General features: G+C 40.6%; 1 protein-coding gene across 2 annotated transcripts; it reads right to left on the reverse strand.

Moving 5' to 3' along the window:
• Nucleotides 1-4,954: 4,954 nt before the first annotated feature.
• LOC100702174 (zinc finger protein aebp2) lies at nt 4,955-27,214 on the reverse strand. 2 transcript variants are annotated; one of them, XM_005450917.3, is made up of 10 exons: nt 26,565-27,214; nt 25,782-25,992; nt 24,470-24,577; nt 24,161-24,347; nt 23,159-23,173; nt 22,662-22,786; nt 16,184-16,251; nt 9,161-9,274; nt 7,820-7,849; nt 4,955-6,823 (listed from the first exon to the last, which is right to left on the reverse strand). In XM_005450917.3, the coding sequence occupies exons 1-10, from the start codon at nt 27,104-27,106 to the stop codon at nt 6,817-6,819; spliced, it is 1,407 nt and encodes a 468-aa protein (XP_005450974.1). In that variant the 5' UTR covers nt 27,107-27,214; the 3' UTR covers nt 4,955-6,816. The 2 variants fall into 2 exon arrangements, with proteins under 2 accessions (XP_005450974.1, XP_003444025.1); XM_003443977.4 differs by lacking the exon at nt 23,159-23,173 and having other exon boundaries at nt 26,565-27,213.
• Nucleotides 27,215-27,695: the final 481 nt, after the last annotated feature.

The raw sequence follows: 27,695 nt of genomic DNA on the forward strand, positions 1-27,695 counted from the left end.
CACTTCACCTACCGCTTACTGGTGATGGCCAGAGGGGCCGATGGCGTGATATGGCAGCCTCGCTTCTGTCAGTCTGCCCCAGGGCAGCCGTGGCTACAACTGTAGCTTGCCTCCACCAGTGTGTGAATGAATATTGGAATTGTAAAGCGCTTTGAGGGTCTCAAAAAGCCCTAAATTAATGCAATCCATTATTATTAAAGTCTACATATGTACAGTCTTATTTGCAGTAGCTACCATCTGTATTTTGTCCCTGTCAAATTACAGCTAACAGCTAAGTTAACATGTTCGGCGAGATTCCAGCTCGACCCGCTGAGTAAAAGTAAGACAAACATGAGGGTCCAGATTGAAAGACATTCATATTCCTCCATTCATCGGATTAAAAAGGAGATTCTGCTCTTTAGTTACCTGTTGCCATGGTGAATCATTACATCAGAGCTCTTCTGATGAGTGCTTTCTTTCACTAGTAAACAACCTGTTTAACTCACTCAGAGTTGACTCTGAGGAGCTGGGATCAACTAAAAACTCTGAGTTTCCATGTCTGCATTATTCAACTCGAAGTTTATTTGTAGACTCAGAGTTTGTTCAGCCAGCTTCCTGGAACGGGGCCCAGATGTGTGCAGATGTTTACAATGACATATTTGTCATTGTAAACATCTACAAGAGGTTTTGCTTTTTTCCATTGTAAATAAGACTGTGATCTTACCGACTTGCCTGGTCATTGAGTGCTTCCGCTCACTACACCATCTTGTGGTACAAACTGGTACTGCACAAAAGTACAGCCGGGCCTTAGTTCAACTTAAACTGATATCACAATACGCAGATGTGTTAGACGTGAAGTCACAGCAGCAGTTACTTCACAGATGTTGCATTTAGCTCACTGTAGATATATTATCAGTGTTAATACACAACATCTGAAACTGATGGGAGGGATACATGGCACTATAACACTGAGTATTCACTTGTTTCCCTAGCTGGAGGATGCTAAGACAGGATCAGGTCGTTGTGTTAACAGGAGGGGTCAACAGTCAGGGCCACTTGAGGACAGCCTATTGAGTGCTTCTCTGGTGCGCTTTCTGCGCTAATGGAAGGGTCCAGAGCTGTCAAAATATATTTGTGCACAAAGCCTAAACAAATGCACAATCCCTCAGAATGAATAATACAAGGACAGGAAGCTTTGGACAGACAGCCGTGTCACAACACTGACTTGCAACATCTAGAACAGAGTCAAACAAAAAAAGACGGATGAGGAGCTCGCTCAATAAAAAGACCATTAGGACTTCTTGACGCGGCGTAAGAATCACAAACATGATTGAAAACCGCTGAAAACGATATCCACAAAACAAAGAGTTATCAAAACATTTTCCTCAACGGTCGCTCACGCTTTAGAGGCCGTATGTGAAAATGTCATGTTTGTGTAAAGGTTTTCTGGATTCTGTCGTTTACAATCGCTGTTTTCAAAGCTGAGATGTTGTTTATGAGGCTCCGGGGCTTGTGAAAAAGAACGCGTTGGCCAACAAGCTTATATGACTAACATATTTTGCCACAAATTGAAATGCTGTTTTATGAAGTGACCAATATCCAAAAGTGCTGTTCACAAGACTGTGATAATTGCTCACAGTTTTACAAAAGCATTTGAGAGTCCACATTAATGATTTGGTTGAACATAATGAAACTGTTCATTCATGTATTTTGTGCAACTGCCTTTTTTAATTTAATGTTTTTTCACAGTTCATAGCTCAAAAACCTAGTCTGTTAATCCATTACAGTATTTCTAATTTCTTTTTACATACATGTGTTTTCTTGTGAAAGGTTTGTTCATGTATGCACCCAAATCTTACCTGGGGCTCCTTTTCCATGGAGGCGATCATGCCTGCAGCATTGCCGACGTGTTACTGTAGCCCAGGTTGCTTTGATAACGACCGTCAGCTCATCTTTATTTTGGGGTCAGGTGTTTCTTACCCTCTACAGATTCTCTGTGGGGTTCAAGGGAGTTGGCTGATCAATCAAGAAGCAATAACATGGGCAGCAAATGATTTGGTAGTAGTTTTTGTAGTAGTAGTCTGTTGGTGTTTGCTCCACCACCAACAGAGTGCAGAAACTTCACACTGGACTTCAAACACCCTGGATTCTGTGCCTCTCCATTTTTCCATTTTTCCTCCAGACTCAAGGATGAAGCGCAAACATGGTCACAGACCTGCTGACGTTCAAACCCAAGATCAGAATGAGGAAGAACGGTGACTGTCATGACTTTCATCTGAAAAGAGGACCACAGAGCAGCACTCCTGTTCTTCTTCTTCTCCTTTGAGATGTTTCTGACATCGTCTCTGGTTCAGGAGTGGCTTGATAATAGAAATACAAGAGCTGCAGCTCCTTTCCTGAAGATGGCTGTGCGTGGTGGCTCAATACTGTAACACCAGTCTTAGCTCAGTCCACTCCTTTTGAAGCTCTCCCAAGTTCTTGAGTCAACTTTATTTGACAGTCCTTAGGCTTTGGTCCCTTTTGCTTGTGCACCTTTTCCCTTCCAGACAACTTTTGTATCAATGCAGCCCTCTTATCACAGCCCACCTTTTCGTCAATGCCATTCTGCGGCGTATTCCCCTTGTGGAGGGTGTCGATGATCATCATCTGGTCAACTGTCAAGTCAGCAGGCCTCCCTATGAGCCTGAAAAAGTGTTTACAGTGTTTATACTGTATTAATTTTAATTACAAATTAAATATTCTAATAATTTTAGATTCTTGAATTTCTGATTTTGCTGAGCTGTAAGCCACAACTCAAAAAACAACTTTAAATAAAGCCTTGGAATTTTTCACGAATAGAGAATTTCAGAAAGTGTATCTTTTTTAGAGTTTTTTCACAACGTTCTCCTTTTTCCTTTTTTTAATATAGAAACTTTTCAGCGTTATTGTGAACTAGTCAGACTTTGTTCCTGCTATTTCTCTCTTTGAAAAACATTAAAGACCGAGGAAAAACAATTCCAGGCTGGAATTTAGAGAAGGGCCTCATTGTTTTTGTTTTTGATGAAATGCCTCCATTCCTCACTGAGGAACTGCACAAAGAGAAACTCAGATGGCTGATTCAGGACCAAAGCAGACACACAGACAATAGAAAGGGTCCAGATTTGAAGAAATACCGATCTAACAGGCAACACTTACAGATACAGTGTGACACAAGACTAAAGGGCCTGCTTTTTCATAACTCGTAGACTGATATTAGAGAATGAAAAACATAACTGTTAACTGCTTATCTGGGCTTTTCCAGTGGAGACAGAGTCAAAGGGATTGGCATCACACTGGGTGTTTAGAGGAAGAGAAGGAAGGAGGGAGAATCGTCTTGTGGGTTGAGTGTGCAGACGTCACATCAGGGTAAAAAGCCAGCGTTTCCTTCACAGGCAGGCTGAGGCAGGATTAGGGTCTGCAGGCAGAGCTCCTGTCCGTTTTCTAAACACGCCTGCTGGTCGTGTCGGTCTGTTTGTCACTTCTGGAGTCGTGATTTGAACAAACCTTAACAATGTTTGGGTGCTTCATTCAAAACACACTGCAAATAATCAGTGCTGGAAATATAATGCGTCAGAGATATGGAGACATTAAGAAAACATGGTACTCACTCCAGGGAAAGAATTATTAGGCCAAGAAGCATTCCCAAAGTTATATGTTGCTGGTGCTTTGAATGTTATTAAGTAATTTATATTAATATTAAATTCGAGGATTCCAGGTCAGCTATATCACATGCTTATAAAAGCGATTAATCTATGAAATAATTCAATAATGATCTGCATTTTCAAGTGGAAAACTCATAACAGGGTGATAAACGGACTCTGCAGTAATGACCAGCACTGAATTGAAAAGAATTTCACTGACTTCCACAATAAACAACTTACTGAGAGTTACTGTAACTGATGCACTGACCGAACTCACATTACAGGATTTCTTAATGACAAATTCCTGCTTATCAGTGGATTTAAATTTGCTGCAGTTTTGTTCATGATTTTTTTGGACAAAGACACAGTTTTTGTGGTTTTGCCTCTGTACACCAACACAATGGATTTTAAACCAAGCAATCAAGATGTGATTGAAGTGCAGATTTTCAGCTTTAATTCAAGGGGTTTTACACAAGTATCACATTAACTGTTTAGGTTACATCCTTTTTTATTCACAGTCCCTCATTTTCACAGACTCAAAATTCATTGGACACCCTGACATGATTTTAACTATAAGGATTCTTTTTTGTACTTGCATGAAAAACCTTTGTAGTCACTGACTGCCTGAAGTCTAGAACACAGGGACATCATCAAATGCTGATAGGCCTAGACTGCCTTCACATTCAGTTACTGCTTGTATAGGTCTTTCTACATTCAGTTTTGTGTTTAATAACTCTAACGCATGCTCTGTTGGTTTTAAATCAGGTGACTGATCTGGCCATTGAAGAACATATCATTTCTTTACCTTGAGGTTGCTTCTGTATGATCAGTTTAACAGCATTCGGCTGAATATGATCAGACAGTACAGCCACTTCAGAATTCATCCTTCAGCTTCATCATCAGTTAACACTAATGATCTGGTTCCACCATCAGCCATACACAACCATGCCATAACATTGCCTCCACCACGTTTAACAGATAGTGTGGTGTCGCTCTCATTCTCCGTACTTTTTCCATTCTCCCATCATCCTGGTACAAGTGTACCATTGTTTCATCTGTCCAAAGATTTTATTTTCAGACCTGTGCACACTCTTTTAGATGGTTTCTGGCAAAGTCTAATCTGGCCTCATTGTTCTTGAACATAATTTGTAGTTTTCACCTTGTTGTAATCCCGTCATTGACACTGAGAGTGTTCTTGACTTGGTTAGATGTCGTGAAGCTATTATTCCTAACCATCGAAATAATTCTGTCATCATGGTCTTTGAAGCCTTTTTGTGAGCAGAGTTGGACACTTGATTCATTCAGAAACCAGATTATTGATTTTTCTCTGATAGGTTTTATTTGGAAAAGTGGCGTCGCCTGGACATGAAACTGCCCATTAAGTAAACTGTCCAGTTACATTCAAATCTCTGAAAATGGGGGACTGTGTATATAAAAAAAAAAAAAAAAAAAAAATACAAAATCATCCAAATTAAAGGCAAAAGAATGAACTTCAGTGACATATTGTTTGATTTGCACAGAGGCAAAACTACAAAAATACTGACTCTAAGAACACACAGAAGAAAGTAACTGTTCTTTTTAAACACTCGAATAGCTAAAAATGACCAGAATATTTGAGTGAACAGCTTTAAAAAAAAAACACAAATCTTGATCCAAGGACCCACAAAGAAACAAAACAGAAACATTTATTTATTTACGTATCAAAAGGTTCACATATTAGTACCAAAAATGTAAACTGGTCCAGTAGTGGCACTATGAAGATTTCGTGCTGACTGACACCGTGCTGCCTACATTATTAGAACATTACATTATTATCAATTTGCCATCAAACATTTCTATAAGCTTCAACAGACCATTGCAGATATTAGAAACGCTCACAAAAGCAAACCTTCAGCCACACTGTTTCACACGCTGGAGTCCAAGAAGAATTTTGTATGTGTGACCAGTGCATGAAATATTGACGAGCAGGACAGCCACACTGTAGCAGACCTCTCCCTGAACTCGGTTTTCTCTGCAGGCATGTTCACCAACATTTGAGGCTGGCAGTGGCCCTGCTCTGCCAGCCCAGTCATTAGCTTCTCCACAGCAGGCTCCCAAAGCTGTTCTGCTAATGGACGCCAAGTAACCCAGCCAATCCCTCCAGCACACCCTTAAAGAACTTATACTCCACTACAGCCACGCAACAGTGGATAGCGCCATTGCCAATGTAGCCCCTTGGATCATTACAGATACAAGTTCAATTCATTTACATCATTTCCCCAATTTTATTACAAACACAATATTTAATTTCAAACATTACGTAGAAAACACTTACCAATATTTCTTGAGTGCTTAAATAGCGGTAATGTTAATAAATGAACATTTAACAACTATAATACATACAGTTCGTGTTACTTGTGGAAGAGGAGGCCGGGTTAGTTGTTGCGATTTAAACATTTTACATGCCTGCCTTTTATTTTATGGCACGCTGTCTACAGTTTAGGTGAGATTAAGAGCTACACTGTAGTGTCCTTAACTACTGAGTTATTGCTCCAGAAAGCATTTGAACTGTCTGAACCACCGGCACAGCCTCACTCTTCACCGTCGCACACATAGTTAACAGTACTGCATTCAGTAACTATAAATAGGATAATTTGTTAAGACTTATGTCACGTACAACGTAATTACAACTAGAAAGTCTCCAAGTATCCCTACAGGTGACAGCTTACATATATTATCACAGTAAATACGGTTCTATTTAAAACCTTCACAGAAATCCACAGTACACCAGTATTTTCAAGGTATAAAAATAAGTTACAAATCTGGATAAATATTTTACACAAAACAGCTATAAAATTATGCTGTGTTATCTGACAAGCTTGCACAAAAACAGGTTTTTTGTTGCCGTTTTTTACACTACAAGGAGTTAATATGTTTGGTGCTTGTTTAAAAAAAAAAAACACAACAACATTCATTTTATTTTCTGTTAAACACAAAGGTTTTAAAAATTGTCAGTCCCATTTGACGTCACACTTGGCTACAACAATCATTTTATATACAAAGCTGGAGAGGGAAAAGGAGAACTGCAGAAAAGCTTGTTTCCTTTTATCGCCATGTCACTCCCCCCATTCAGCAGAGACGGATGAAGAGCGTCCCATACAGGAACTTCGACTTAAGTATCAAGTCCAAAGATGACTCCTTACAGGCTGAGCACAAAGACAGGAGAGAAACAGAGATGGAGACTCGAGTTTTTAAATCTGCCAGCAAAGAGATTTCAGTAAGAAAAAACTGGATCTATCCTCAGTGTTCAGACACTGAGCTGACTTCCTTACATTAAGAGCTTTTAGTGCATTCTTTTCTTTTTTGGATGTACTTCACTACTGCGGTCAATTAATGGAATAATAAACAAAGTCCAAATAAGAGCTATGTTTGAATGAGGTTAACAATTGCCAAAGGCTGTGGCTTCAAAATGGCCTGTTTCTCAGTTAACTGGCTTCATGCTACACAGGAACCGCCGAGCTGTGGGCGATAAGTAATCCTCTGTAATGATATTTCACTACAGGGAAGTCACAGCCACGGGTAGCCACACTGCAGACGCACGAACATTATCGTCAGTGCATCATTTGATCTACGTCACAGCGGGAAGAAAAAAGACATTTCAACTGCGTATGTCTTTAACAGCCGAGGTGGCGAGCAAGAATGAGGCAGCAGTTCTGTCTTATCTGCATACACGCACCAACACTACAGTGAACTTCAAAAGCCATGCACTCATCTTGATACAAGAGTCTGATGTGACTTCAATGAGTCACACATCTATGTTTTAAGCGTGTCTTGAGACTTTTTGCACATCTCTGAAAACATGTTGCTGCTGCAAACTTTCACAAAGCTCCCACTTTAAATACTTCACTAAAATAATTCGTATAAACACAGTGTGTGTGTATTAATAAAGCTGTAGTAAGATGTAGTAAACTACATAAAATATATTATTATCCATTTGCTACTTTAAGTCCTGTACTGTTCATTTGTAGCTCAGGTTCACATTAATAGCCTATTTAAATTACTTGTGTACCTGCTGTAATTGATTAACACGACTACTAGTTGGCTTTGAGCCAACATACATGCTTTTGTATATAGTAGAGAGTGTTTAGAATCCATTTTTAAAATGATTTTATTTATAGTTCACAAATACATGTTCAGCTTACCTGCGCTTCAGACGCTTTTGAGGAAGTGCTCTGAAAAGAAAGAAACATTTTTTAGGACATCCCACAGAGTTGAGTCTGTTCATCTGCACGTAGCGTTTTTAGTGGGAGAAACGTTGTAGCTAGAAAACACTACGTCCAGATGAACACAATCAACTTTTTGGGTTATCTTTACCTGAACGACTGAGCATGCATCAAGACACTTTTTCAAGAGAATCTTTTTTTTTTTTTTGCTATTCATGTGCTTGAGCTGATTTCAGGCGGATACATTTCATCACGGAAGCACTGCCACTATGACAGTCTTTTATTCCATCTCATGTACATGAACAGGAGTCCAAACACATAATATCTGCTGCCATAAGCAGCAGCTACCACATTTGTTTTGGGATTTCATGCACGAGGACAACCTTGACATAAATTGGCTAGGTGCTGACGGTTATATTCAACTATGAAACCAGAGTCCAGCAGCAGCCTCTGCAGTTACTGAGCCTTCACCTCTAATTAAAATCAGCCAGCCTGTGTGCTGATTAGCACACTTGTGTGCCATATATCTCTGGTAAGATGACCACTTTGTTATTTTAGGCACATTGTTCCTCTTTCAGGATTCATTTTCAGACTTTTATGGGGTGCCATAAAGTTACCCTTGTTTTCTCATGTCAGTGACGAGTGCAAGTCTAGAAGAGCTATGCAGGATTCAAATAATATCATAGCTAATGTTTAGTGGTGTGTGGTGCACTTGAAGACAGAAAATGTGGTCCATTGAGTTGCATTTGCACAACAGCAGGAAATTACTTTTTCCTGTATTAAAACTGTATTGTGATAAGTTCCATTTCTAAAAAAATAAAAAATAAAAGTCATGTGGAGAGCAACACTAACAACTTATTATTCATTTTATGAATTTATCAGCTGAACAGTAAAATGCAATCTACATATATGCAAGTAACAGAAAAATGCATCTGTACTTCAACTAAAAGCTGACCTCTCTGACCAGCCTGCACAACAGATAATGTTTTTTGCCTTACAAGGAACACAAAACGTGTTTTCTCTGTATCAGGCTTTTGAATCCTATCTGCTAAAATCATGAGTTGGTGCCACCTGCTGGAAGAATGGTAAAGCACATGGAGACAAACAACCTGACAGACCTACTTCCACAAATTCTCACATACACACGGGTGTGCAGGCAAAAACCTTAAACACTCACGTGTCACTTTAATTAGGTAATATTTACCCATGGGTAACATGTATTTGACTGCAGTAAAACACTGATCTGCAGCACTGTGCCATTGTGCATTCATACATGCATGCATGCAAACAAAAAGGTCACTGGCATTGTCACACACTCACCGATAGATGTTGGGATCTAATAACGTGGCTGTGTCCTGTGGCAACTGGGATAAGTGCACCACTTTAGTCTTCAGCTGAGATCGCTCGGTTTCATTCACCCACACGTCGGGCAGTCTGCGAGACAGCACACACATGCAGAAAGAGGACATGTGGTCAGGTTTCAAGGTTACAAGACGAATATAAGGATACTGAGGACGGAGTGGGAGTAGGGTCGAATGGAGCAGGGTGGGAAAGATGTAGCCTCAGTGAGTCAAATGAACATGTTAACACCTTTCTCTGAAGACTAGGTAGGTTTCTATAAGTAACCAAACCACAGAAACAGACATACGTGCACAAGTGAGCAGACTAGCACACACAAAGGGTGGAAAAAGTGTACCTTCCTCTCATTTGCACGATCAGATCGTATATGTGTCAGTGATTTCTTTTGCAAATTTTACTACAAAATGGAAAAACTGGCTTAGAAGTAAAACGAGAACACACTGATTATATTCCCCCTTAAAATTCAATTAGAGAGTGCTGATTACTTCAGAGTGACACGTGAGCTTATATTAAGTGCTGAACTGAGCAGTAGCACCTTATTGCACCCACAGTATGGGAGTGTGTCGAGTAATGGCGTGGCAAGTTGAGGCGCAAAAGAAAGAAACAAAGAGCTTAGCAAGTCTGCTGCGCTTCCCCTCCTTCCTACAGCCCCCACCTCCCCGTCTCCACCCCAGCGTTCCCCCGTCACTATGTGCGTCATCACAGGAGCCCCCAGAGACACACACACACAGACACACAGACACACACACACACACACACACACACACACACAGCAGGCGGCTGCTAGGCAAGCATGCAGTCACCAAGCCAAATCAGTCATTCACATGCCTAGTCAGCCCATTCAGCATTATGGTGTGCAGGTATCGCTTCAGATGTAGCAGAGTTGAAAGTAGAGGTGAGGCACTAAAAAGAGCAAATATAATGCAAAACTGACAAATGAAGGACAGGAAACTATGGAAGGAGGAAAAGAAAAGTGAAGAGGCACTGGAGGCGGGGGTGGCCCACATTAAAGTAAAATGATTCACTTCAGTGGTTGCAAAAATCCTTTTATGGTATGTTTAAGTGCCTGGAAGGTGCTGCTAGCTGCATAATGTATATATATGCTTTTGCCCAAGTGTGTGGTTGCAAAGGGCTACAAAATACCCAAAATCATGCAAAAACATAACTTGCTCATGCAAGTGCTGTTCCAATCATTGTTAGATAAGGGCATATGCTGTCTGTGTGCTTTGGGTTTTTTTTAAGTTTGAAAAAAGCAAAGAAGTGTGATGCTAAGTTGTTTTCCTTTTTGATTCTGCAGTGCACAAAGTCCCTCTATCCCCTTTAATGGTGGGGAGAGAAGAAAGAGGAAGCTGAGAAGAGGCAGAGACACGACGAGAAACAGCCCCCTTCAAAGCAGCTTTACAGTTTGGATTACTCTTGAGTTAGTGTCCTTCTCCAAAGCAAACCTCAAATGACAGAGGTGGACCTGCGGAGTGTTAAAAATGCAGTAAACACCCGTGTGTGTGTGTGTGCACTCACACATGTAAACATCTCACAGTAAGTGTGCTGTGGTACTGATGACTTATTATATCCTTGTGTCTGGGAAACGCACAGGAAGGCTGCACTGGGGGGAGTGGGAGCAGCATGTTGCACGTGCCGAAAATACACACACTAACATACACACTCCCAAAGTGCTCATATCATTCACAAACACGCGTGCACATTTTCAAAGCCCTAAAAGATCGAAAAACCCCATTCAGTCACATAAACCAAATAAAGACAAATGGATTTGTTTTATTTTCCGGAGGAGAATCGGGAAGGTTATTTGCCTCGCTTCTTTATGAGCCAGAAATGTATATTGTGCGGGAGGCCCTCTGTTGAGAAAGCTACTGGGGAACGCCTGCCAGAGTGAAGCTCGTCTTCAACCCTGAATTGATGGCTGGCTCCAGGCCTTGAGGCTCCCAGTGGTGACAGGAGCAAAAGGTTTATCATAAACCACTAAAGAGTATAATCAGATTGCTAAAATATTAAATGGCTTTATATGAAGTGTCCTGATAAACTACAAAGGACAGGAGGCTCAGAAAGCCGGTTCATTGACTATAAAACTCACTGCAGCCTAAAGAGATGCTACACCCCATCAGCACCCCAACTTCCTATTGCGATTTTACACCACAATGCTTTAGGAATGGTTCTAACATATTTAAAATACAATATACTTTTATATATTCTTAAAAACGAATTTAAACTTCTGAAATTCTGAGATTTCAGATGTATTTTGTCTTCCCAGAGATCACGTTACTCCTTGCTTAGTCAGGTTTACACCATAGAAAAGTTGTGATTGGATTCAAACCCAAGACCCTGTTGCTAAAAATAGCAACAGTGCTAACCAAAATCAGTTTAACAATTAAAAAACAAATTAATCAACATGATAAATGCTCAAAGAAAAATCTCCTCCTTCACTCTATTATGCTTACTGCCAAGGAGTCATGTCACACCTACTCTACTCTCAGCCAGGAAAAACCCATTCATAGTAAATAGAACACGGGTTACATCAAATGGACATTCACACTAATTTTTCCTAAAATAAAAATCATTTTTTTCTCTTTTTTTTGAGGGGGGGGGGGGGGGGGGGGGGGGGGGGGGGCTTACATACATGTCTACTACAGACAGAACGCGTGGAAGGAAGTGGATGTTTTTGACATGGTCTTTTTCTTCCTATCAGATCAATTTAGCAGCTCTTCTTGAGTTTCACAAGCAAACTCAGAAATGGCAGTGATGCAGGTTTATGCATTTATTCTTTTGCCTCATGTGTCAAAATTTATGGTGCAGAAGTAACTGGTCAGAGACCCACCAGACAATCCCCCCGGTGCGCTTTCAAAATGTAGTCAGACATCATAGATCAAAGCTACATTGATGATTAGTACATTTAGAGACAATTCTGCATGCTTACTCTTGCAAGCTTATGACAAAGTTCCCCAGGGCAGACTGAAAACAGAGCAGGGAAAAAAAACGAAAATCTAATTTTACACTTGTTTTTCTTTTCTACACAGTGAATACCTTGAATACCCCCCCCCCCTTTTTTTTTCTTTTTATAAAACTGTTTCTGCTTAAGTGACTAAAATAAATATTAAAGGTGCTTCTTTTGGAAACTGTTGCTTTTTTGTTAGATCCCCACTAGCTTGTATGGCAGCTGCCTAAAAGTAAACAAAGAAATAAAAAAAATAATAATTTGGGACAAAAAACATACCAGACATTTAAGAGATAAATCCATGCTGGGAAATATGAGCTCTGTCTAGTTTTTTCATAACTGTGTGCAGGACAGATTCGGTGGCTGGAGGTGTTCATTGTCAGTGACTGTGTATTCTAGTGTTAGTTATTCAAAAGCAATCAACAGCGTGCAGGGGAATCCACTCACCCATCCATCAAAGATTAGACTCCAATTATGGTTCTCTCGCTCTCTCTCCCAGCCCTCCCATCCCCCTTTTCCTCCTCAGTGAACTGCTGGTAAATCTCAGCTCATAATGGCTCATGTTAATCAGTTACTCATTAATCCAAATGGAGTTAATGAGTGTCAGTCACACAGTGAATGGTTAGCTCGAGCATTAATAAACATGACTTCCCACATTCACACAGCTAATCATTGACTCAGTGGCTGAGAAACATATGTGCACACATGCACATTACAGCCTATATGCTTACATTTTTCCTTATCCTTAGGGTATTATACCAAATTACACATTTAGAGCCGCCTCAGATGTGTGTAGGACAAATGATGATATAGTGACTTTCAACACTTTGTCTGCTTTATCATCATTTACAGTTCCCCACAAACTAGGCAGTGTGTGCTGTGGCTTTTTAAAACATACTCTAAATATGATTTTCATCCTATAAGTGATGTCATCACTTACAGTCTAATTCCTTGCACTATCCCACAGATGTGATAACATGTTTTTCACTCATTGTTGAGTGTTTCTCATTTCGGGCTGATCTGCTGCTCTTTTCTCTCCACCAGGTTTCTTTTTCTTATGGTCCATTAGTCTGTATTTCATATCACCTTGGTGTCAAAACTCCCCCCGAGACCCACAATGAGCCTGTCAGTGGAAAAGATATCAGGCACCTCCGTTAGTTCACTTTGTTTTAACCTCATTGTCACTCCCATGGAAACACTTTGCGCCTTTTCTGGCTTCCAACTTGTCTTCTCTCCCAGTTTTTAGCTTTAGCAGTGCACACTTCGTTCTTACAACATCCACACCACGTTCTCCACTTCTCCTCACGGTAAATGTGCTTTCTTAAAAAGAGAAATAAGGCCAGACTCCAAGCAACGAGCACACCCCTGCTGATTTAAAATGATTCTGAACTCACAAACATACGTGTGGCGGTAAGACTACGGTGGTCAGTGTGCAAGTCTAATAAATCCAAGATTTATTTTTCATGAGCATTCACTTCTTGTGCAGGGTAAGAACATTTCTATGCATGTATTAGTGAACGAGGCCGAATGAGATTAAGTGTTCTTTTCTTACTTCTCTTGCTAGTTAACGAGACCTGGCACAGGTTCTTGGCTATGGATGAAAAGCTTCTTGTCTGAAATCATATTTATTGTTTCACAAACCGGTAAATGTGCCCCGAAAATCAATGTAAACTAAAAAATGTGCCCCTGTAAGAAGAAAGCCTGACAGACTAAAGAACTTTATCCAACAAGAGGTGGAATTTGGCAAAATAGTCACCTCTAAACTTAATAGAAAAGACAGCCTAGCAAATGTCGTACAAGCAAACTTAGTTCAGTCCCCTGGTCAACTTTCATCTGTTTAGAGGTACTCAAGCCACCCTCACAACCACACGGCTTAAGACATTACTGTAACCCCCCTCCGTAATGGGATAATTATCCATATTAATGACCCAAGCACTCCTCTGGCCCAAGGCAAATATATGACTCAGTACTACCACTGCCTTCTCCTGCATGAACCAAGGCGTCTCATTCTTGCCTTCCATCTTTCTGTTAAATCCCCTCCCTATCATTCATTCCCTCTGATTTCATTCTGCCTCTTCCTCACATTTCTCACTCCCACAGCCATTTTGCTCCCACTCCTATTTCTCACTTTCCTCCTATCTCTGTCCCTCCTATTCTTTTCCTCATCTATTCTGCCTGCATCTGTCTTTGGGGTCTCAGCATCAATCTCCATCTTTGTCTCTCTGTTTGGAATTAATTTGAGAAATGTTTCCTAATCACCAAACTTCATCTCTCTCTTCCTTTCCCTACTCCCTTATTATTTCTCCCCACATTAGATTAAACTCCCACATGCATGGAAAGCAGAAGGCTGTAGAGGTGGATCGGAGATGGGAAAAGGAAAGAAGAGGAGGATGGACTGCAGAAACCTCAGAGAATAAAGATTTTTCTACAGTCTGTTCACTGGAAGCTTTTAGCAGACAGCTGAATTTGCAAACTCGTGCCAGTACTCCCGTCTTTGCCAGGTCCCTTTGTTTTCAAACTATTTCTTTGCCACCACTGACCTTGTTCTCGCTCCCCTTCCTTCTCTGTTTCTAGTTCTTTCCCGCTTATCTCTCGTCATCCTTGTTCTCTTTCTCAGTCGGCTCTCTGATCATTTTCAGATGCCTTTCAGTCAAAACCTTTAATAGGAGTGTGGGAGAGTTGGGAGTTTGGTTGGATCTACCCGTGAGCAAAAGTCCTGCTGATAATCACAGAGTTCTGTGAAGCTCTCTCTCTCTTTGCTTCCAATGTTCACCTCCAGTGGACTGAGCCCAGGAAGGCTAAGCTGGCAAAAGGCATTTAAACGGGTGATGACTGTGCAGAACGGTCCAAGTCTCAGTGGGCTTAGTACAAGTTTATCCATTCATTCAGCCAAGTAAGGAAGATTTATAACAAGCCCCGACATGAAGGAAGCCCAGATCGCCGCATGTGCAGCTGGATGACACATACTCGTACGAACTGCTACAGCTCAAAGAGGTAAATTTTGTACAAGTGGTTCAGTGTTTGGATTGTTACAGATGTGGAGGTTTGTACAAGAGGTGTTGAGCTGCCTTGTTGTACACTGGTTACATTTACATATTATAGCTTATAAATATTACTATAAATTTATATTATTGTGTGGCCATGGCTGAGGTGGTAAAACATCCTGCAAACCTGCCCTTGGACAAGACACCAAATCAGATGGTAGGTGAACACCTTGCATGGCTGCTCTGCCACCATTAGTGTGCAAGGGTGCGAATGAGAAACAAGGATAAATGGGACTATATCAGTGCAGACCATTACCCCGAAGCACCTTGTAACTTGAGTTTTGCAAGGTCCTATAGAAATAAAGTCTATTACTTTTTAACATTCCACATTAATTATTAACAAATGTCAGAGTGCATGTCTTCTCCTTCTCAGTGGGGTTAAACTAGTGAATAAGTTCATCTCGTAGTCGACGTAGCACGACAAGGTTACTACAACAACTTAAAGGCAGACACGTAAGTGTCAGGTTCAGTTTCAATTCAAAACCCAAGATGGTTCATAAAGACGTCCCTGAAGCATGAATAGTCTCACAATTTAGAAGTCAGAGGAGGCCTGCAAAACATCTTTAAAATATGCTGGCACTTATTTTTTGGCTTATACAGAGTCTATCAAAAACAATCATCCCATTTCAAAAGGATATATTTTTGAAAGTAATGGACATAGAAGCCTGCAGTAAATTTTAAAATACGTATCTAAATATAAAGCTTACAAAATGTGTCTCCCTCCGGACTCATGGCATATATCCATACGATAGTCAAACCCATCCCAGGAGACACTGCAGTCGTTATGCTACATACTGGCAACCACATGAAATTCACAAATCCCCCCTTTTTAACAGTATGTGTTTCGATCTTTGCCAGTGAACAGCTAAGGAACTAAAGGAACTAAAGCACTATGAAATCGAAAGCTTCCTTTTGATACACCCTGTATATTATTTAATATAAGGCAAATGCTCATGCAGATGTATAATAAAATGTAGGAAAAGTTTTACTCACATGTCCTCAGGTGTCCAATGCAGAAGAACCTTGACCTTGCCAGACCCCTCTTTCCTTTTGGCTAGCACCTACACAGACAATCAAGGGAGGAAAAAACAAAACAAAACATTGAGCTGGCTTCAGCAAGGAAGATTCAGAACAAAGTATTTACACAGGCATATAATTTAACCCAAATGGTTGTTAACTTTTACATTTCAAGCCCCTTTTGTTGCTTTACATGTGCACAGACGTATCAGGTTTAGTCTGTATTGCAGCATTCTCTCGCATCTGTGGAGAAAAAGCTTCAAAGATGTGCCTTATTTCTGGCCACATCTCTCTAATGAATAATACGGTTACATGCTTCAAACATCCTACCAAGTGATTCAGTGCTCATTTTGCTTGTTAGTGTAATCATCAGCCGGTCTTAATAATGCATGTGAGAGCTCAGTGAGATTTCTATTTTCAGGGTGATCTATGCCCTGCAACGCACTGCAAGACCAAGAAACTAATTCAGACAGAAGATAAAGCACATGAGACGTTACCATCGTCACAAAGTCACTGCTCCTGTTGCAGCTTATGTCACAACCGGATGCTTCAACACATTAGGCAGGAATGCGTTTAGTGGAGACCAACTCCTACAGAGTAATGTTTGCATCGCAAACCTGTGCTCATTTTTGCTTTGGTTTCTAGTTTCAATACAAACCTTTTGCACAGCCACTGCAGCTACAAACTTCAAGGCTTTTCTTCTTTGAAAATACAGTTGAGACTATACCAGACTTCCTGCCTATCTAGCCCTTTTCATGCATAGCATTTCATCTTTCATGCTGTGTTGGTTTATAGTAAAACTGGTGTGGAATTCACAAATATTGTCAGTAGGGAAAAGAAAAGCAAGAAAAATAACCAGGAGAGGCAAAAATAGCCACAGATATAACCTCTTGCGTCAATTGCCTTTTTTTTGAGAGGGTCTGTTTTTAGGATCGTGAATGAGCTCACATGTGAAGAACTTCTCTTACGCACATGAATTTTTGAGATTATTTTTGTGACTCCAGGGACTAGCTCTGGCATTGATGGAAACTGGTTTGAGGACAGGAAGGAGCAGGCTCCACTGAGACAAGACACAGAGACAGAGGCATAGACTCGCTCTCCTCCTCTTCCAACGGCTCCTGCATTTCACAAAACACATAATGATTTTTGTGTTTTAAGTAGCTTCAATCTGTTTTATTTATCTGAGATCCCACTAACCTCAATGATAAACAGATACAGCTAATTGATGGATAATCTGACAAATTATATATTTTCATCTTCCTCCACCTTTGTGGTGTTTGGCAAACGTTTTGAGGAAAGCAAGGAGGACAAAAACATGTCTAGTAATAAACTGATTAACTGTAAAATAAACAAAACAAAAAAATGAAACAGAAAAACAAAATAAGGACTATTTAGGCTAGGTTAGGTGAGATTAATTTTGTTGTTTCTGGACTTGTGCCTTAACATTTGTCTGCTAGAAGCTTTGCAAACAGCAGCCAAGTTGGCAGATCAACCATGTTCCCTTTGTCTGCAATACAGTGTGCAGACACACAAGTCTTGACAAACACAAGGAGGGATATCAAAGCAACTAAAACAGGGTGATTGATTAATAGCTTGGGGAATTAAAAGAGTTACTTACCATATGATCGTATCTCGAATCACTGCCCGTGATAACAGGCAGTTCTAAACGGTATCACAATGATACAGTGTGATACACTGAAATGTGATATACAGTGATATAAATCAGGAAGTCTGCAAATGTCACAGCTGCAAACAGCCGTGAGATAACTGCCAGTTTAAGTCACTTTAAAATATTCATTATTATTGACAAAGCACTGATTTTGGAGTTTGTTAGTCTTCCCTGTGCCAGCGGGGGTCCCTCCTCCCAAGAACTTGCATGAAAGGTTAAGTCCCGATCTAAAATTAACCGCAGGTGTGGCTGTGAGAGCATGTGGTTATCTGTCGCTCTGTGTTTTCTCTCTGTTGGACTGCTGACCGGTCCAGGATGTGACAGCTGGGATTGGCTCCAGCCACCCAAGTGACCCCAAGTAGTTAGTAGTTTTTGACAATTCAAATTAGAGGAAAAGTCTGGAGCACCTGTTTATATATTATAGGAGGAAGTGATACAGTACATTTCCCTACCGATATTATATCTCGCTCAAACAAAAACAAACAATCAAAACAGACTTGCACCTCTTTGCTAACTGGATTCTACTTAAAATGCTCTCAGATGTGCGTCTTCCAACTTTCTAACTTAGTCCTCAGAAGATGTAAAAACTCCTTTCCAACTTTTTAGACTATTAGTCACACCTCATAAATAAGCACTGTATCTCATTTGTTCTTGCTTATCTCTCTCTTCCTTTATCTGCTAGCTCTCCGGCTTTGTAAATTCACATGGAGAGGAACAGAGTTTCTCAGAGACAACAGCAGGGCTTGGATACGAGAGTCAAACTCCTGTGCTAGCTGGAGCGAGGCCTACTTGAGTGTCTTAAGCCCCGCGGGTAAGACTCAGTGCACTAACCAGCCGCTTTACTGCTTTTTTAATTAAAAATGCATAGCTGTTAACCTATGCCCTCAGGCACCTTGTAGCACCAGGTCAATAATCACAAGCCAAGCCTACACTTGAAAGGGCCATGAACATGTATGTAAAGAAGTGGGCTTGTGTTTAAGCAGCATGAAGTGATTTGTGAGCTGAGTGGTCTGATGATGGCAGCCGGTGCTTTAAGGGACAGATCCTAATCCTCTATAAACCCAGGGGAGGATGGTAAGAGAGGGGGAAGTAAAAGAATGGGAGGGAGAGAGAGCAGGAGGACTTAGGGAGTGAACAGCAGATATTAATGTGGCTCCAAAACAAAGCAGTGAAAACTGCAGGAATACAGCTGGGGGAGGACAGGCCTGCTAAAACTGGGTGCCTGTCTAGTGTCACGGGGTCAAGCTGTGGATGACGCAGATTGGTGCAATAACAAAAATATCCCATCATAAACATGACTGAGTTGCTCCAACAGGTCAGCAGACCCACTGGCCAAGCTCCACAGAACCCCCCACGGCTTTGCTCCATCTCCCCGGGCCTGGGAGGGTCCACTGGGGCCTGGGGTCTAACTCAGCATCGCAGCCCGTCACCACAATCCTTCAGAGATTAGAGAGTAAGAAAATCTATGCCCAACTGGCCAGATCTCCTTCCGATTCCATGACCCTAACCTTCACTTAACCCCTGTTCCCTGTCCTCACTCTCCAAGTCTGTTTCTCTCCATTTGTTACTCTCCCTCCCTTGACTGGTTCTTCCTCCTTCTGACTGTGTCCAAATATGCAGTTACCTCTCTTAACCTCTTCCCAAGCTTTATCTTCACTTTTTTCCCTCCCCGTCTTTAAATTCTTGGCTGCTGCTGCTGACCGGTTGAGGTTTATAGAGGCAATGCAAAGCAGAAAAGAGCTGAACGGGAGTCGTGTAAAATACTCCTCAGCTGCACCCACTTTATGAGTAGATGCTTCAATTATTTACTTCAAAAAGAAAAAAAACAAAAAAATCTAACAAATAATGAAGGGCTGGGTGTTGCTATAGTTGACATGCAAGCATTACAGAGGTACCGTGAATACAAAAAGTGTAAACACCCCTGTCAGTAATCAAAAGGTACATCCAGAAAGTATTAGTTTAGAGGTGTGCACACTAATGCACACCCAAATGGCCAGATGTTTGTTTTTCCACTGAATTGTACCACATATATTTGTGATTTATTGTGCGCTCATTTACTAACATCACAAAAACTTGCATTACACTGGATGAATCATTGTTGTCATCACTGAGACAACCACAAATCTGTTGTACAAAATACCCTTTTTAATACCGAAACAAACATTTTACCAAAACCGGCCTCTGTTTTTAAACGACCCTTTTATTCCTGTGTGTTTTTCGTGGTGGTTAAAACCCTTTCCATAAAGGCCGGTTTTATTTTGAGGCTAAAGGGGAGACGTTTTGTTTCCCGTTTCTGATCAGCCAGTGCTGATGCTCTACAACAACGCTTTATGAATTGTTATATCTTTTTGGGAAAATGTCAAATGGAAATATTTCATAGCTAGAGTGCTACAGGCAGGTAAAATAGAGTAGATTTCTGCCTGGAGATAACAGGTGTAAACAGAATTACTGACACTTGCAGGAAAACTGCTGCTTTACAAATGTAAAGAGAGACTGCGCCGAGAAAGGAGTGCGACTGTGTGTGTTTTATGTACACCATGTGAACAAAAGAGGATTAGGCAGCAGATGATCCTTACTTTCCCCCCCAATCTTTTGAAGTACACCACATCACTCAGTCTGAACTGGAGTCAGAGTGCTCCCTTGTGGAAATGCATTAGAATAGCAGCTACAGTTAAGTTTTCTTAACAGAAAATCCATTTATATAAGGCATTTTTGTCAGAAAAAAGATTTTTCTTCCTATGAGAGCTCACATGTGGCTCCAGTTTAAGGTGAAAAAGGCACTTTACCACACATTAATAATGTATTCTGCACAAGGCTCAAAATGGGGAAAGCTGCACACATAAAACACACCAATTGTCTTTCCTGTGAAGCCCGATTTAGAGAAAAACAACATCAGGCCTTGGGCTGTTTCTACAGGTTCAATTCAAGTGCAAAGAGGGGAAAAAATCTGCAATCCTTGGAGGATTTCAATTGATGACTCTTTCATGTCCCGTCTTATTTATATGGATTTTTTTATTCTATATATTAATGTGGGGTGTACAAAAAGTCTTACTTGGAAGAAGACTTCTGTGAGTACGTTACATTACAGTGCCATAAATTTACAAAGGAGCAGCTTTATTGGTGTCCCTGAAGGGAAGACGGGAGATTTAGATGACGCTGAAGACAAAGTCAGCTTCAAATTTTATTGCTCATTATGATGATGAAGGTCTAAACCATCTTTGAAAATGTCATTAATTTCTTATGTGTTCTTTTGGATAAATGATTTTGGGAAAGTTCAGCTGTGTTTCCTGAAAATATTCTTTATCTTATTTGATCTTGGTGCTCTGACACACAAGGTTTCCACCCTTGTTTTCCTATTTACTGCATTATAGAGTTAAAGATTTTTTGGTTTATCAAATCATTAGAAATGGCAGCAAAAAGCTCAATTTTCTATAAAATTATGTAACCAACTCAATGCCTTAACTGTACACTGACCAGCTGCACATTTGCACTCAATCACAAAAGGCATATTTTGAGCCATTATATAAGAAATAGACTTTTAACATATACAAGTAGCGAGAACCCAGAGACCAACTAGTAAGGGTGTATAACTTGTGGGCAACAGTCCAGTAAGCAGTCGAATCCGACTGTGTTTGTCAACCTTTTAATCTCAAGTAGCAACTTCCAAGACACAAAAAATTAACTCTGAAAGGCCAAAAACTGCAGTACCTCTAACGGCCACTTGTTCCAAATGCAAGTCAATCGCAAATGCACAACTAAAAAACATGAAAAAGCACATTTACTGTTTGTTCTCCACGTGTCGTTTCTCCTTTCACAACAACTGAGTGACTTTTATTTTATTTTTAATGTATCATCCGAGAGTTAAACTGATAGGACTGAAAATGAAGGCCGTCTCTGCTTTGACTGCCAGGCGTATGGACAAAGGCCTTAATTCTGCTAATTCAAGGCCGTGAACTGGACCGCTAGACCATCTCACATATGACCATGACAGCCACCAGGCTTTTTCATTCTCATACAAATATCTGATGAGCAAATGTCAGACATACAAATTTCCATCTGAAATCAAAAAAGCTATTCTTATTGCCTTTGTTTGCCATTGTTTGTGTTGTTGTGATTTTTAAACGATTTTTAATGGCTTCATTTTCCAGATAATGCACCCTGCAGTGTGCCCAAAAAGTGTTTTTCAATCAGGTGAAAGAATTCCTAGTGGTTTATTAATCTTGGCACTAATTAGCCGATATATAAATTTGTGCATTGAGAACATACAGTTTACAGACACACAAACAAGGTAGCAAAGGCAAAACTACTACTGTTCAAGTTTAAAGAGACCAAGTGCTGAGCTATAAAATAAGATTAAATAAAAATTATAAACACATAAATACTGACTTGTGGAGTAAACAGTTTTAAGCAAGAACAGATTAACATTTTTAAGACAAACTGATTTCCTCAAAATACTCTAACTGTAAATTATTTTTTTTATATTACATAAGTAAACAGTGTTTTAGATATGACCAAAGGGAGCCAAAATTGTTTCTGGTCTAACTTTAAAACAAACTTAATATTTTACATATATTTCCCTTTCTGCGTGTTTGATTTAATCTCTCTACTCTTCCAGTCTTTAACAAACACAGCAAGAGGCCAATTAAAGCTGGACATGAAGAAGAGGAAAGCAAAAAAAGGAGAAAGCCTGCTCTCTCTGAACCGTCCCCTCCCCCGTTGTGTGTAAACCCATTAAAATGGAAAAAGACACTAGAAAAACTACAAGACATTCAGTAAAGCACATACCGTACTGTGAAAGACAACACTGTGGCCATTGCCCACACTTTCAATGTGGGTGGAGAGGTTGAGGCAGATGGCTCTGTGCCGAATAGCATCCATGGTCTGGGCATCAAAGAAGTCATGGGGTCTCGCTGGAGGGTGGGGGTGGGGGTGGAGGCAGAAAACAGGAGTAAAGTCAAAATCCCATACATGTAGACACATGTTTATATAAAACCATTAATCCAATTTTGGGCCCCCCAAATCATCTCACAGCTGAAAAATGCTAATCTTTTGTAACAACAGCTCCCATACAAGTTAAAGAAATGACAGCTCTCCATTGAAAGCTGTATGAAACTAGAAAAATTTGCATTTCCTGCGAAAATGCAGTGTGAATACTTTACAGCACTCACACAATAAATGACTGTTTTAGTTTCTCTGAATAACTGTGACACAATTCAGTAGAAAGAAAACTCTGACCTCTTAACATCTGAAGTTGTCATCATCGTGTTTTCTAAAATACTTACACAGCGCTCTGCAGTCTTTGAAAGGAAAAACATTATTATGAAAAAAATCACCAGAAGTATACATTTAGGAGAAAGGAAATTTTCATACCTTTACTTGATTTGGGCTAGACAACCAAACGAGGAAAATATGGCAATTATTAACTATTACACGACTTTGCATTTTGTAACAGTATTTTTTTCCCCTCAGCTAAACCGTAAAAACTTAGAAACCACTGCCACGTATGACTCACGACCAGCGAACGTATGTGTAGGTGACTATCAGCAGAAAGTGTGAACGGCACAATATTACCTTCGATTGCATTAGAATACAGGTCAAATGTCTCAGTTCAGATTTGGATTTTCTTAATTCATATTATTGCAATCTAGTTGCCATTTAAGAAAAGTATGTTTTATATATTAATAGTTGGTAATAATGGCAAGTATACACAATTTACAAATTGACTGGAATATGCGAAACTCCTGACAAAAGACTCTTAAATCACCTAAAGACTCAAGATTTCTTGGTGGATGGGTGGTTTACTACTGCACAAATCACATCTGTATCCAAGGTCACAAACTGAAAATGTTGTACATGTGTTGTTAAACTCCCTCTTGTTTAGAGAATTAAGACAAACAGAGGTGTAGAAATTAAAAATAATACCTGCATAATGCATAAACAGGCCATCTAAGGCAAAACCTGCCATAAGGTAGTGATCTGCACCTGTCCAAGCATTGAGAAACTACACTTATACATGAAACACTTCCTACTGAAATGCAGCGCTTTGCCATGTGGAAAGTGTGTCTGTCTAGCTGGCAGCAGTTCCTGTTTGTGTTGGTGTTTGTGTGTGTGGTCCAGCTCTCACTTTTCCAACAAAGACATGTGGGAGTTTAGAAGCAAAACAAGCACAGCGCGACCTCAAAAACGTGCTCAGGTTGTAATCCTTTTCAACACAGAAAGGAGAGAAAAGCACAATGAGAAGCATTTTGGAATAAGATCGGTGCGTGCGCCTGTAAGGTACGTACGTAAGGAGCACCTGCGTTTGTTCCTGAGCTTCTTCCTCTTGTTGAGTCCAGCCTTAGAAGGGGAGTCCTCCTTGAGTTTGGCCTGACCAGACATTCTCGAGGAGTTCTGCTGACTGAAGTGACTGGGTACGTGACGAGCCAGTCCACCTTGAGAAGCAAAGCTGGCATTGCAGCCACCAACTACACACTGCAGCAGAGAAGCAGAAACGAGAAAAACACATGGCCCTGTCAGGATATTACCCATACGACAAAGGATAATGAGACAATGAAGAGAAGAGCGGGACATTAAGTCTTAGATACTGGTTTTACCTTGAAGGGCTTATCCCCACTGTGGGTCAGCATGTGTCTCTGGAGCCAGCTCTGACTGGTGGATGGCGTGTTATACACCTTGCAACCCTTCCATAGACACACAAACACCTGAGGAACACAGACAGGCAAGTATGACAAAATAAAAAGAGATTACAGAGAGAAAAAAATAGTTCATAACAGAATACTGAACAGAGGATAAAGACTCCTGAAGAAAGGCATTTTCAAGATCATGTGTGAAATGATCTAAACCTAACTTTCTCTAAAGACCAACGTTATTATAGTTAACTAAAACTAAACGAACATTAGATGTAAGAAACATTTTAGTTCAACGAGACAAAAATAACATCAGCCTTTTAAGGCAAACACACGACTGGGAACTTGGAAAATGACCTAAAGTAATATAAAAACAGAGAGGAAATATCATTAGTATTTGTTAGTTTGATAAAAAGGTTATTACAACTTGCCTGACAAGGCACTGATGGATCTGTTTATTGAGACTCTGGATGTCTGCAGTGTGAGTCAACTGCTTTCAAAAAAGTTTGATTTTTCTATTGCAACAGCTTTGCTGATTTTCCCAAATCTTGCCTCTGACATATGCCCTCCATACAAAAAAAAACAATTACAAAGACTAAAACTAACACCGAAACTAATAAACTAAAAAAAACTAAAGATTTTCAAACACTAAAAGCTAAACTAAAACAAGAAAATCCACTCTGGAAAGTAACTGACACCAAGCTAAACTAAAGTCAAAATGAAATAAAAGTAAAAACTAATTACAAAATACAAAACTTTCAATAACCTTTTCTCAAATGGCACCAACAGATGAAAGATGTCAGTATGACTTGTGAAACTGCTTGAATTCAAACTGCATAAATGGTACATTAATTGATTCACGGGATATAGAAAAAAGTCATTATGTTACAAAAGTGGCAACAAAAATTTGCTTTGGTTACAAAAAAAAAAAAAGATCCAGTGTTTGGTGAAAAAGCAGTTAAACATTCACTTTAATCAGATTATAGGCGCATAAGGTGCTTTATGAGTGTACAGTGGCATACTGGATGTCACTAGGAATTAGTAAGAAAATGAATTTTGCAGCTCACTTTAACAAAAGAAGGATTCAGATGACCTTTATTTTAGATTTGCCAGGGTGTTGAAGTGCTGAAGTGAAAATGGCCAACTATAAATTTAAATTAAAGTGGTCCAATTACAGAAAATTGCTCTACTGTGATTTGGCTCTCTTCACAGTCAGTGTTGAGCTAGAGCAAAAAGGGGCACCAGTCTACTAGGCTACAGAACTTTTAAGTCTACTGACCCCTCCTCTCTGCCCATCCACATGAATCCCCCTGATGTGCTCTGCCAGATCAGGACTAGAGTTGAAGCACTCTGGACAGAGGTCCCAGCAACACTGGTAAGCCATCGACTTGTTCCCAGAGCGGCTGGCACTACCCTGTCCATTCATCATGGCAGGGGTGGAGCGCCCGCTGGATACTAGGCTCTCCATCTCCATCAAGGTACTGCTGATACTGAGCAAGGAGAGGGCAAGGAGGAATTCAGTGTCACAGTTATAAAACAAAGATGGCTTTGCACAGCCATAAAAAACAGGTGCTGATATTACATACTTGCTATGCGTGAAAGCCTTCAGGCTGAAAGGGATTTTCCATGCATGCCACAAACACTCATGCCAAATCAACTTTATGAGTGCAGTACACATAGCTTCTTAGCATGGTATTACAAATTTGCTGTGCTTCCATCAAAGGGCTCACAGTCAACAGTGTTCTCACAAAACAAATAAGGGTTAAAATTTCAAGTGGCTACAATTTGATTAGTTCAGCATTAACCACCTTTTATTAGATACATCCCCACACTTCACACTGATCTGAAAAGCCACTTTAAAGTTGTTTTTCCCATCCAGCAGCTGGAGGTTAAAGGCCCTCTGTGCTTACCTTTAAATGTGAGATTAAAACTTTAACACTAAAAACAAAAAACTTTAAAAACAAAGACTGGATTTATCTGCCATCCTGCACTCGTTCAGTCACTACTTGGGTGGGTGGGTACTACAACAGCACCTACTACAAGAGTTATTCCGCCGACCAACCTGTCCTCTGAGTCCATACGGCTCAAGGGTTCACCATCCGAGGATGATATCTCCACACTCGCCCGCCTCTTGTCGCCCAGCTCCCCGCCGCCAGCGCTGGCTTTATCACCATCTTCGCTGACAGTTTTGCTCTTCTCGCTGTCTGTCCCCGAACTCCGGCTATCCTCTCCTGTCTCCTCCTTAGCATCTTTTATCGTGCTATCGCCTGTAGGTTCGCTGTGACCGTCTCCCGGGCTCTGCTGTGACTCCGTTACTTGCTCCGGCTCTCCGGGAGCGTTTGTCACCTCCTTGTCGCCCAAAGGAACACCGTCGTCTGACACCACCTCGCTCGCGGCCTTGTCTGAATCTGCAGCGGGCTTCTCCTCGCCGACCTCCGCCTCCACCGCTTCCATTTTCGGCTCTACGCTACCGTCTGGCTGTTCCGTTTCCGGTTCGGTAGGGCCATTTTCCTTCTCCTCGCCATTGCCGTTGTTTGTGGCAGCCAAGGGTACGTCGTTCTCGTCGCTCAGCGTGGGTGTTTCTTCTGAAGCCGCAGAAGCCATTTCTGCGGCGGACGTAGCCGGGAATACTTTCGGTATTAAAATTTACTCATGCCACCGTCAAAAGCTTCTCTGCAGAAGGAGGGCTGGCTAAATTCAGTCCGCTCCCTGATTGGACAGAGACGGCACGGCGAAACTATGACGTAGTATTTAAAGTTTCCTCGTGTTTCCGAAAGCACATGGTTTTCCTTTTTAATAAAAAACTGGAGTATTAGTATTATAGCTTATAAGTAGCTTTGAAATATTAAGTTTAATGAATAAATAAATGTACTCATAGTTGGATAGTTACAGCGCTACAAATGATTTTATAACCGATTCATGAGAATAACTTTGGGGTTTCCAGGTCTCCTTCAAATATATGGATTTAGCAGTTTGTCAGTAGGACGTTGCATCTTTTTAGACATGGTGTAGATAATAGTTTTTAGACCAGGGATGTCAAACTCATTTTACATCATCGGGCACATACAGCACATGCACTTTGATCCTAAGTGGGCTGGACCATTGAGACTCCTGCTTCTATCAGTGTGAAGACGTTTAACTACACATTGAATCCTTGAGTTAGCCTAATATAAGAAAAAGAAGTGTAAATTCA

The sequence above is a fragment of the Oreochromis niloticus genome, linkage group LG7, assembly GCF_001858045.2.
Source record: "Oreochromis niloticus isolate F11D_XX linkage group LG7, O_niloticus_UMD_NMBU, whole genome shotgun sequence".
NCBI lineage: Eukaryota > Metazoa > Chordata > Actinopteri > Cichliformes > Cichlidae > Oreochromis > Oreochromis niloticus.